The 13,228-nt window shown below is 35.6% G+C and overlaps 1 protein-coding gene across 1 annotated transcript in view; it reads right to left on the minus strand.

Annotated features, from left to right (window-relative positions):
- The window catches only part of OTOG (otogelin), a gene marked incomplete at both ends in the record, with an annotated part of 108,768 nt that overhangs the window by 69,165 nt on the left and 26,375 nt on the right, over positions 1–13,228 (minus strand). The window contains 8 exons of the mRNA XM_082761382.1: positions 706–859; positions 1,440–1,483; positions 3,475–3,549; positions 3,999–4,164; positions 5,653–5,865; positions 7,309–7,433; positions 8,896–9,073; positions 10,035–10,167. Of these exons, the coding sequence (XP_082617508.1) occupies positions 706–859; positions 1,440–1,483; positions 3,475–3,549; positions 3,999–4,164; positions 5,653–5,865; positions 7,309–7,433; positions 8,896–9,073; positions 10,035–10,167 (1,088 nt within the window). The remainder of the gene's footprint in view (positions 1–705; positions 860–1,439; positions 1,484–3,474; positions 3,550–3,998; positions 4,165–5,652; positions 5,866–7,308; positions 7,434–8,895; positions 9,074–10,034; positions 10,168–13,228) is intronic.

A 13,228-nucleotide genomic window follows, 5' to 3' on the forward strand; every position in this document is an offset into this window, starting at 1 on the left:
TTCCATTCTTGGTTTTCGGGATGCTCTCAAGTTACCAATGTTAACTTTAGAGTAACAATAGTCAAAAACTTGAAACTATGTTCTTATAGGACTAAATACCATCCAAAACAGAACAAATACGTAATTATTACTTTTATCTCTAAAAATCTCTCAACAATAGTGTTTGATTCAAAAAAAAAAAAAAAAAAAAAAAAACATTGCACATTTTCAGCATAAATTCCTGAGACTGATTAAATACCCCTCCAAGGGAAACTACACTGCAAACAATGTCTAGGAATGAAGAAAAATGTCTCCCTTAGTGAAATATTCAAAATCCAAGTTAGAGAAACTTCTACAAAATATTATGTAAATTCATATGAATCCGCTGTAGATTCATACAAGGCTTGAATCATACAAGAAACAAGGCTTGAATCAAGTAGTTTCAAAACCCTTTCTATATTCCTGCTATGTTGTTTCCTGGTACGTTGTTTTTATTATTGTGAGGTATTAGATCTTTGACTCCCCCTGTCTTTTAGATTACCATTTCTTACACATTCAGTAGCCTGTACCTTTTGTGGTAAGCCTTCACGAGCATAATGCTCACTCCTTTACACCTCAAATTCTCCGAGTAGTAAAGTGGCATGTTTTCAGCAGCATTAACTACTCAACCAGTACTGAAGTTAGTCATCTATGTTTGTACACTAACATACAACACAAAATACTCACCCTGGTGGGCATACACAACCTGAAACACATGGAAGGTGTGCTGAGAAAGTGAGGTTTAGCAGCTGATTCTCACAAGTTCTCTCTCTGCTGAGTTCAGCATCAACTTGTGGATTACTACAGTTAATATAAATCTGTCCAACTGGGCAGCTGTGTGCTGCAGGAAAAAAAAAAAAAAAAAAAAAAAAAAAGACAAACACATTAGTCTTCATACCTGAAATTCTGAAATTTCATATCCAATACAGGTATAAGATAAATTATTTACACAGATAACTTTATTGCATGATTGCTTTTGCGTTGTGCTTAGTATTATATGCAACAGGAATATACAAAGCGGTTGTTACATTCTTTTTATGTATGACTTTCTTTTTTTTTTTTTTGGTATTTTTTCAGGTTTTGTAGAGGTAAAGAAAATTTTCTGTGAACAGTTACTGACAGTAGTCAGTTCCTAAAACCATATTTAAGTTCATATACATTACAAGAAAAAAAAAAAAAAAAAAAAAAAAAAAAAAAAAAAAAGCTCAGATTTAACAGGATTTCAGACACTTATGCTGCTGCTTGATACCAGACTTGCTTTCAAGGTAAACATATAACTTCTAAATCAGGGGTCTCATGCTGCCAATTACTCATTTGTATATATTGCACAATCTTCTACTGCACATAAAGAGTTTCACAGATGTTAACAGATACATGTTAAGCAGACCTGAAGTAATTTCTCCCTCTACCTCTTCACTCACCAATTATGTTGTTATCACAATTCATTACTCCATCCCTGCAATGGCTGCAATAAAAATACATGAAGATGCAATGAGAGACAGAAAGATGTGAAGTATTATTGTCTTCTGTATAATAATGAAGCACCCAGTACAAATCAATAAAAAAGGACTATGTGTTTTCACTGAAACTTAGAACCAAGAAGAAAGTATATATTGCATAAGGATAATTGATTATGTTTCAATCTTTTGCTTTCTGTGCAACATAAGATGCAGGACAAGGCCTAAAAATAGCAACAGTCGCATAGTATAACTGTTACTATGAGCAGTTAAAATACTAGGATTGACACAAAAATACCTACAGAAATAAATCACTATACTGCTCCCAAACAGATTGGTGCAATAATAGCAAACCAAGCCCTTTTCATAATGGGATCATCATAATCTAAAAAGAAAATGCAGCAATTAATGGAGAAAAAAAAAATACATATATATATATATATATAGGTTAAAGCAAGGTACCCTGTTCTGGGCATATACTCTTAAATGAACATTCATTATACTGTTGTAACCATTCAATATTTTTTCTTTACCAGCAGCTTAGAACTCTGCTGGAAAGTAAGCTATTAGCTTATGTGAAAATGTTGACAATAATAACAGTTGTACATACCCACAGGTAAAACCCCAGTGCTGAATATAATACAATCACAATTTATTGAGACTACAATGATTTTTTGTACTGAACTGGGCTGACTTTTCTCAAAGAGGAAACTGAATTGCACTTGTTAATTTTTATACACACGTTGTCCCAAACTAATCTTGATTCTGTAATGTGATAGGAATCTAGAGTAGCAAGCTACTGTGATTTTCTTACCAGAACTAACTAGAACCATCTGTTCATAATCAGAAACTAAAACAACCCCAACAATCCTATGGTAATGAAAATTACAAATAGAAAAAGGAAGTGCATTATGAAGCTTATAATAACATAACATCTTTTACATTGCAATGTATTGCACAGATGAGAACAGACAAGTTTTCCCTACATAATATGCTACAGCAAAGAGAACAAGTGAACTACAGAAAACTCAAGCCTTCTGACAAGATATTGTATGCAAGGAAGTACTAAATAACATAATATGGCCTACTCTGATTACAGCCAAACTAGTTTTTAGTTATACAAAATGGTAGCAAGTCTGATAGCAACTACCAAGGAAAAACACAGTAGTAGTGCCCTCAGTTCAGGACTTATGCTTCACTAGAAGAGGACCTGAGCCAACCAACTTCAACACCATTCTTCCTTTCTTTCCCCCCTCCCCCCCCCCCCAATAGTGAAGATGCTGCTAGTCAGCTAACAAATCCTAAATTAGATTCTGCATGTGCTACAGACACTCTGTTGTTACATCCAGGACTGTGTGCACACTACAAAGAATTGCAGGTAAAGTGTTCTAGCTCAAGGACTTGGATGTAACTCAGCCAAAAGATAAAGCAGTACCAAAGGGACCAACAGGGAGGCAACACAACTGTTGGCATGTCAGCATCTCAGTCAAAATGTTTTTAAAACAACTGGTTGAAAACAGATGAACAGAAAGGCTACACCATAGACAAACAGAAGAGGAAATCACATTTTTAAAGTGGAAGTTCCAGAGCAGAGGCACTTAGAAGAAAAATAAAGATCATAATTGTTTCTAACAAAATCACTGTGTTTGAAAACTTTCTTCTCAATGAGCCTATAAACATAAGCTGCCAAATACCAATGTAACTCCACTGAAATCAATGCGAAGATATTTTTTTTTTGGCAGTCATTTCTTAAAAAAATCCATTTATGGACAATCATATGATCAGTGTGCACTCAGACAAATATTCACCACAGCATAATTAATTAGCATAATTAAATCTCAGAAAGTGCTGGAGTTTTCTATGTCTCTTCATGTTAGCATGGATGTACATAATACCAGTAGGTTTTCTTTCTACTCTGCACTTCAGTGTATTGGACTGTAAGCACAGCAACCTGAAAACAAAAGTCCTCAAGAAGTTCTGTCCAAAACAGTTATCTTACCATTTGCCCAAAGATGTGATAACATTATCTCCAGGGGGATAGTCAATTCCTTGAAAATAACAAGGACATTCATTTCTGGAGTAGAAGAAAAAAAATAAAAAAAAACAACTGTAGTGTTGTTTCAATTCATAAATTGAAAGTAGAAATTTCCCCTTGACTTAAAAATTGCTATTCAAATTGATTTATATTTTTTTTAGCTGCAATAAATTGACCTAGATAACTACCAATGTATACTGCCATATATCTCATAGCATATCAATTAATAACAAAGCAGAACCTCCCCTTATCAATGGGCATCTTTGTATTTCTAACATACAGAAAGAGGTAGTATGTAACAATTAGGTTTGGTGGCATTGGATGAGTTTCAGTACTACAACAGAACTATTTTTGATCAACGTAAAGGTTCTATGTAATTCTAAGATCCTGCCAATTTTGCAAATGCACAGCATCTACAGGTTACACATTTATTAAACACAGTGGTGTGAAATAGCGACTGTGACTATCAGAATTGCAACTTCACCTACCTCTCTACACATCTTTCAGTCTTGGAATTCAAGTACATTCCAGAGGGACAAGCACAGCCTTCAACACAATCGCTGCTGCATGTCTCTGGCACAGACAGTGCTTGGCAGGTTCTGCCACAGGTAGATACACAAGTACTGTACTCCTTTGTATCTTCACATGAAAGAGCTGTCCAAATGAAACAACGCTCTCAAATTACTGTGCAAGAGACTCAAGTACCTCCCAACAGTTTTCTGATAAACATCTCTGCTCTTTCATTCCCAATTACATTAAATTCCACTAAAATTGCTATCTTGGCACCATGCTGTGTAAACTAAACAGATGTAAATCCACAGTAATAACAAGTCCAATGAAGTCTATGCAGTTAATCCACATTTATACTGGGGAAACTGGACAATTCGAGGTTTTTGTCTCTGACTCTGCAAATGCATAGTTCTCATGCATGGGCTTTGGAAAACTCACATCTTAAAGGGAACATTACAAGCAATGAATAAAGCATGTGCACTTTGCAGCTGTTGCACAGTACCATCATAAGTTTTCTTATCTATCCTATAAAGCCCTGCTTAAAATAAATTCAAGAGCTTGAAATATTAGTAAGAAAACATTTTAAACCCTATAAGCTTGACTTTTTACATATGTTCTTATAAATATTTACTTTTTTAAAAAAAGCAAAAGAAAACTAAAAGTTTTGAAACAGATTCATTTAGTAACAATGGACACAGCCATTCATGCCACAATGAACTCAAGCAAGCCTTTTTTTTTTTTTTTTGTAGTTGTTGTTTTGTTTTGTTTTACTTCCCCAGATATATAAACAGATAAACCAGCTTGGATGAACTTCTCAACATCCTCTTTATCAAGCATTATAACATGGATAATTACACAATGTGATGATAATTACCAGATGTCAAATTGCTAAATGTTCTTTAGAAGATTTTCAGCCTTGCTTTTGGATCCAAGCCTACCAACACATCAGGGGGTTCAGTTAAGGGCTGCTTTATAGGGTCCTTAATTTTATAATTTTTAAAAATGCGTAACAGCAGTACATCTCCTATCAACATCTTTTGCATCACTAAAAAAGTTCATATAAACTGAAAAATAATATTATCTACTCCTCTACTGGTTATTCATTACAAAGCAGATAACAGAAGTCGGCTTTGACTATCTCCATGCAAGCTGTAGTCCTCCATTCGTCTTCATTTAAAAATCAGCAATTCTCTACGTGTATTTTCAGCACTTTATACTCATTTTAGTTTCACAGACAATGAGAAAATAACCTCTTGGAGAATGTCAGAAAGAGTGGAAATTGAAAACAATACAGAGAGAATTGCTATATACGCCAATATAGTTTTTCATCTCTGTCAAGGGTTCATTTGAAGAATTAGATAAAACCTAGCATCTACAAAAAATAGAACAAATGTATTTACACAGCTAGTGAATAATAGCAATGTGGGTAGGAAAAGACATTCAAAGACATATTTCTTCACAAGAAAAAGAGCCTTATCCTACTGTGATAGAAGTATCTTATCTTATCTTACTGTGATAGAATGACAAACAGAAGATAACATTGAATTAAAATCAGCTTTGAAATGAGAGAAGTGGATTAATTCTGAAGTCTCCAAAAATAATTATTAAGAGTGCAAATGAAAAGCAACTCACCACAGTCTGGGACACCTCTTCTGAAATCTATTATAACTCCAAATCTTTGGCAATGATGAGCATAATGGGCCAGAGCAGAGCAAAAACAATTCTGTCCACATTTGCACGTGTCTCTTCTGCACTGCTCAAAATAGGGAATGGGACTCAAATAGGGGTAGCATGGAGCAAAAAGTTCTTTCGTAAGGATGCTACAAGCCTCCGCTGCATAAGAAGCTACACAAATAACAAATTAAACACTTTCAGTGGGGGAGTTTAAAAAGACTTGGAAGAGAAAGTGTTTTCTATGCAATGCAATTGTTAGTAATTATGTTAATAGTTATCTAACTAGTCATGTTAATAGATATCTACTATTGCCATATATATATTGCTACCTTTCATATCAATACAACTATACAACAGGACAGAAAAAGTTAGCTGCTCATAGATTTGAGTTTGTTCTTGGAATGATTTTAAGCTATCTGGACAACTTACAATATGCAGACAGTGCCTAGGTACAGACTATCTTTAAACTGACTAAATGATGAGGGTTAGGCACAAGATGCCAGATACTAACTACTGTATTTCATAAACACACAAGAAAAGATATTTCTCGTTTCAGTAATTCCCAGTAACTACTCCAAGTATGTCAACATTTTAAAGAATAATCTATTGTTACCCATTGTTTCACATTGGCTAAGGCTGCAACCACTTTCACTTGTTACAACAACTCCAAACAACACTCATCTTAGTATTTTAATTCTGAATGCATTTCATGCTTGTGCAATAGTGGTCAGGATAATCAAAATGATACATTAACGTACCCAGAAAAATAAAAATAGACACCTTCAAAAACAAAAGGGAAATGAATAAACTGGGACCTCAACATTTCCTTTCCAGAACTTCTGACTTCCTATACTGACCACTGTTTTTTCTATGCTAGTGTCCATACCATTAAGAATGCAGTTTCTTAGCACTGCACATTGCATAAATACTCAGAAGACTGGGTGATTTCCTATCAGGAATTATGATGAGTTCCTACCACAGCTGAAGTTACAGTCAAAACTGTAATGATCATTTTACCCCTGTATCTTGTCTAGAAGCCTGTACAGTCCAAGATGACAAGTGCTAGTAATTCTGAGAGGAATATAACTGATGATCTACCAAGTTTGTCATTATTAGTGAATGTCTTTAATGGCTAGATATGGTTTTTATTGCATCAGCCACTATATCATGTTTCCCCAGTCAAACCCTTTCAGCCAAATGTAAAGGCTGGCAGAGCATAAATATTGTTCTATTACTTTTTCTCCTCCATAGCATACAATTGGAGTGTTCCGTTTTCTCAGTATTTTGAAAAATGAGTACTGTAATACTTTTGAGTCTCCATCCTAACTAGCAGCATCACCAGTACTAGATGTACTACCAACCTTTAATGCCTAGCTTTGCACACTGCAACTGCAAACTAGAAATAAACAGGGTATTTGAAGTGCTTATGCAAGTAGCAGAACATACTTAAACAATGCACTACATAATTTGTTAGGGGATTCAGATAAATAAATATTACTCCATTTTTCAGCAGGGAGGACTGGTGGTTACTTTTCCCGATCCAAAAAGGAAGCCCAGCACAGATGTAATAAGTAGAAATGCATTTGTCAACAATATTTGACCATCACTGCCCACCTGCCTGTAGATGAATATCACATGGATCCATTTGTGAGCTATCGTGCACAAGCGTGCATGCTGATGAAGTTTTCCATGCATTTCCAAACAGCTGCGGAGTGCTTTCAGTTACTCCAACTGGAGATCTTTTACAAAACAGAAGTCAGTCACAAAAGACACAGTGAATTTACAGAATAGTTTCATTTCTACTACCTTCCTCACCAGACCTGATTGAAGCTCCCCTTCCATTGCACTTTTCCCCAAAGCACCGTCAGCTAATGTTTCAGGGCTCCTCTCTCTCTTTCCAGGCAAAGGCCCAGAAAAGAAAGAGAAGATGCGCTTCAGAACCATTAGATATTCTGTATGAAAGGATGGATCAAAACAGACCTAGTTCCATTTTCACAAGAGAGTGAAATGGAACACTGTTGTCCTCAAAGTCTGCACTTTCTTATTCATAATTCTGCCTCCTAAGTGATACCTGATCTATTCTGCTGTCTCCTCTACCTACAATTTCCTGTCTGTTCCTGGTAGCTGACTTCCCAGGTTCTCTACTCCCTGCAAGAAAGAGGAGGAGGTAGAAATCCAAGGGTCCAGAGATATAACTACAAAAGCAATTAGATACTATTAGGCCTGGGTAAGCAGAGGTGCAGCAGAAACTGAACACAGAGACTTTGATCGAAATAACTAAAGGATGGTAATATTGTGTACAGAGAATGATCAAAACTATGCACTTAAATATGGTGTATCACACACTAGATAAAAAATGCTATAAGACATAAAACCAGTAACACTATTGGTGGATGTGTTGCACAAGACAACACTGTCTATGGAAAGTTGTTTTAACTTTAAGAAACTGTTAATATATATATATATATTATTTTTTTATTTTTGGATCTATTATGGAAATTTTTGCCATTTTTCTATCAGTTCTGACAACTTCCAACTTTGAGACACTCTCTCTCCTGCTTCTTCTGCTTTTATTTTTTCCCCTGTTGTTAACAAAGTATTCTGTCATGCTCTAAATTCACATTCTTCTTCTCCCCCTTCCATTAGTCTGCTTCATCCTCTGGAGGCCAATTTATTTAGTGTCTGCAGGACATGTGCTGCTAGGAAGCTGGGCATAAACTCTAAGATTGATTGCAATGCTCAGGCAGCTCTGACCACCTTTCACTGCATTACAAGTGAGGCTCAGGCAACAGCCAATTCCTGTTGCTGGCCTGCAGGCACAAACAATGGAGGCTCTGTTGGATAGAGCGGATTAGAGCTTGTAGCAGAGAATTGGAGCTGGACAGAGACAGAGGCTTTCAGGGAGGGGGTATAAATTTCCTAATATAAGCCAGTCCATCTTTTGGACAAAAACAATCAGATAAACTAGTCCTCAGTAACGGTATATATTTCGCTGTATTTTTATATTCAAATACTCTAAACAAAACATGTTTACACACTTTCTTTTAGCGAACCATAACCTACTATCTAACCCACTAACACCAAACTTCAAAATAAGGTATTTTTGTTATCCCCCTATAAAGCTTCAGTATAGATTTGATCTACAACTCTAACCGCAAATATTCATGTATTGACAAATAAAAATCTTGGAATTATTCATACAAAAAGTCATCCTCCATATTTCCATTGAAGGTTCCACAAAGGCCAACAGTATCATCCTTCCACCGTCCATCAGCTTGAAGATAAAGCCTTAGTCCTTCTCTGTCATACAGTATCTGTAATCCAATGTTTGTCTTTACTTGAAGAAATATAGAGGAGAGTTTCCGTATTTCAAATAAATCTAGTGAATAAGAACAGAGATTGTTGAAGGGCAAAGGAAACCTGTCTGTAGTTTCCATTTTCTTTCTTGTCACATCACTTTTTTTTTAAAATGTCATTCTTATATACGGCACATTTTGTCCTACTCCGGCCCCATTCTCCCCAAATTGTTCATTTATTCCAAAAGGTTATATGGGATTCAGACTTTAAAATAGAAAACAAGAAACTAATGACAATAAAACTCTTTGACAAAGCCAAGATGCTCCAAAGAGTATGCAGACATTGAAGATAATATTCTCATTCACTTTTTAAACAACCTACTCCTAGCAGCAATTTTCTTCCTGGATTAAATCCCTTTTTGGGAATTCTCAAAGAGCCAAGTCTCAAAGGACATAAAATAAACTAGTGATTTGCATATATCACACTCAGTAAAGCTAACATTAATCTTCACAGAACAGTCCCATATTCATATGTAGAATACTTGATATAATCTTCCAGAGGGAGAAATTTAAAAACTCAGTGAAGACAAAAAAAAATTTAAAAAGTTCTTGTCTGAACATCTGCAGATTACATGCAAAGGGTAAGAGAGGGCTCCTTCCACTTACATTTACTTGAGTTTTTTTACAAAAAAGGGAAGAGAAATCAGTCAGGAATCAGAGAAAATTTCCCCTCAGAAAAGAACTAACCAATCTTATAAATGCGAAGGATGGCATTTGGCCCTGTTAGAAACACAAAATATTCAATCTTAACATAAGAGACACTAGCTCAGTATAGCTATGTACAACAATTAATATCAAAGCACCAAGTACATCAGCAGGTAATCTGTGAAACATTTGGTCAAAGATGAACAATGTTAATATTAACAATATATCACTTAGCTTTAGTATATTAGCAACACTGATGACATCACAACATATACATATGGCATTAAAATACCACTTCAGTGCTTGATAGGCATTATATGCTCATATATTATTCCTTACCATCTGCATAAGGCAGGTTAATTTTGTACTGGTCATAAACCAAAACATCTCCTGAATGAGTCAGAGTAACTTGCCTCTTGGGGTCCTGTTTAAGAATAATGCTGATTGATTGGATACATGATCCATCCTGGTTCTACAAAATAAGGTAATTAAAAACATATTTGATTTGATTAAGTAGGATGCATGTTAATAAGAGTGCATGTAAAGTTATTAGGGAGAAATTAGAAATTATACGCTTTATGTTGTTTCTTAGCAGAGTGCACTGGTAAAACATAGAGCTTTGCAGCTAAGATACAGAATTTTTGTTTGTTTGTTTAATTATTTCAAAAGTATATTTAAGTACAACTCTACTATGTTATGCTAACATTGCTCAAGTGGGATTAGGAGAGAGAAATTTAAACTCTTCCAAAGCTTAGTACAAATACACCTGCAATTCATGAGACCCACTGAAACAAGACCCACTGAGGGTGAGTTCCTACTCACAAACAAGGCTGCATTATCCACATGACAGTGCACAGAAGTGTGAATTTCTACTTCTCCTTAATTTAAAATATGTTCTGATATGCACAGATTCTTTAAGGTGTACTTTTTTGTTGTTGTTTTTTAAAGGCAAACAGTAATGGAAGACAGAAGCATCTTATAAATCATTATTTAAAAAGAGCATTTAAGTTAATTATTTCTAGGGAAGAATTGTGGAGTATGGTCATTAGTTCCCTGGATGAATACTGAACTAAAGAAAGGCAGCATCATATCACAGTATCCAACTGGCCTGACTTGCTTATTTTTATTACCATTGCTTATTCCTACCACCATATTAATTCTCTAAGTCAGTCAAAAACATCATTTAGGAAAACCATGAGAAGGAATATTGTACTTCAGTCAGCATGAATCATATTCAAAAAAAGAATCCTAGATCAACCTCATATACCTTACCTACGCTCATCTTCTTCATTCACACTCAAATGTCAGCATTACCAAAACTAGCTAGTCAACTGAAATACTAAAAGCAAAGTATTGGGACTTATGTCCTAAGGTCTCAAAACAGAAGGAAGCTAAATGTCCTACATAAGAAAGTTTCACAAGAGCTTAAAGATCAAGAATCAAATTCAAGTTAAGCGTTTTCATCAAAACTGAAGTCAACTACGATACTTGTTCTGTGTGAAAATAGATTTCTTTCCATTCACAATTTTAGTGCATTATTTTCAAATTTCTAAGGAATTTTAGTACCTATGATGGCATACAAACAGATTATTTATTTATAAACAAACCTTCAGCTATTTATTTTAACTTCAAGAATAAGTGTACTTTGACCTAAAACTACTGAAATTATTTTTGGAGGTGGATAATTGCCAGGACAAAAGCAAGACATGAAAGCCTAATACAGCCAACAATTTCTAAACTTTAGCAGAGAGAAACATCCACATAAACAGACAGAATTGCCTATGAGACAGCCTACAAACAATCCTAAAGCAAGTCCTGAAACTGGCTGGTACCTAAATGAAATCTCAAGCTACTTAGTATTCCTGCACGTTTCATGTTACAGGAGTGATCTTCAAGTAGACACCACACAGGTGGGAAGCAGCACAAGTCTGAGACCTATTGAGTACTGGATGTTTCCGATGTATCACAACAAGTACACCTGTACTAAATAACATGGCAACTAGCCAGAGAGATGATAGGCACCAGTCCATTCCTATCAGAGTTTCTAGGTCAGGACTTCCACCTTTCAGAATAATTATCTGTACTTGGGCTTTTAGTACCCCTGGGAAAAGAATGTTTATTAATCACAGAAGTCCATTGGAAGTTTTTTTTATTATTATTATCATTAGAATGAATTTAATCACTCGTCAATTTTATGAGAAAAATGTTCTGTCACAGAGAAGTCTGTCAGACTTCTCTGTCAGACAGAGAAGTAGACTGAGAGATGTCTTGATGTCACCTCAGCATGCTGTAATTTACCTTGCTACATCCTGAAAGACATCAGAATCATTGTCCACCCTTACTTTCTCTTTGCTCCAGGCACAAACTAAATTTCTGCTAGTCCTGTTATATTCTTACCTCTTTGTTCTGGATTCAAAGGCATCAGCTTATTTACATTGACTTAGTGGTTTGGGGGTAGACAAAATCTGCCTGATCCCGCAAAGCACAGGGGACAGCACTCAGCTGCTGTTTTGTCTGTTCCAGCTGGCATCACAAGGTCTTGTACCCATTCAAAAGGTATTCAAGAATAGTGACAAAACAAGGCCCCATCACTTTTGGCATGCTATTAGCTCATTTACTCTAATCTTTATAATCTATCCTTAACGTCTGATAATGTCTTATTTATCAAAACACATACAGACACATGTGAAATCACTCAAAGAGTGACCTATGTCTTTCTGCTGGAAATTGTTCGTTGGTTAGTTTCCAGTCCTGAACTGCATTCCAGAAACATCCAGCAGAGCTGCAGGAGGCTGTGCTTCTCAGTCTCACTGCCTGCCATGAAGATGCAACTGTTGATGAAATAGTAAGATACCAAGCATCTTCAGTACTAAAAAAGGAACCGAGCAAGTCTTCCTTAAGAACTCCTTGCCTTTGGACAGTCAAGATAGCAACAAAACTATATTGTGATTAGCACCATTGACAGCACAAACTGAGATGATAAAGGTTTTCATTTCAAAGATTTACACTCCCACTGACTTGCACTGAGACTTGCATGACATGGGGCAAATCTTGTCCCACTTGAAAACAATCACTACAGCTGCCAGCATCTCTGAACAATACTAGGTGGCTCAAAAATGCTGAATGAGAACAGAGTTCATCTGTCAGTCCTTCAAGTACCAGGGGCACACAATTACACACAATGGATAACAAAGAATAAAAATCATTCAAAAATTCCATGGCTCTAAATACTAATGCAATAATGGTCTTTCACCAACAGTTGTAATTATAGAATGAAACTTAAAAATATTGAATTCTAAGAATACAAAGCTATTTCATCAGCTCAGCCAGCTCTCCTAGACTAATGGCAAAGACAACATCTGCACTGTGAAGCCATGCTCTGGCAGCTTATCTTGTTGCAGCTCATTTAATTTCTGTGCGTATCATTCAGCTGCAGTGACTGTAAATTCATAATTTTGACTACCTTTTAAGAAGCCAAAAATAAAACATACCAGCTCCTACCCACAAACCTGAGCCAAGAGAACAACTCTCCA

This window comes from Aythya marila, assembly GCF_965140915.1.
Source record: "Aythya marila genome assembly, chromosome: 5".
NCBI lineage: Eukaryota > Metazoa > Chordata > Aves > Anseriformes > Anatidae > Aythya > Aythya marila.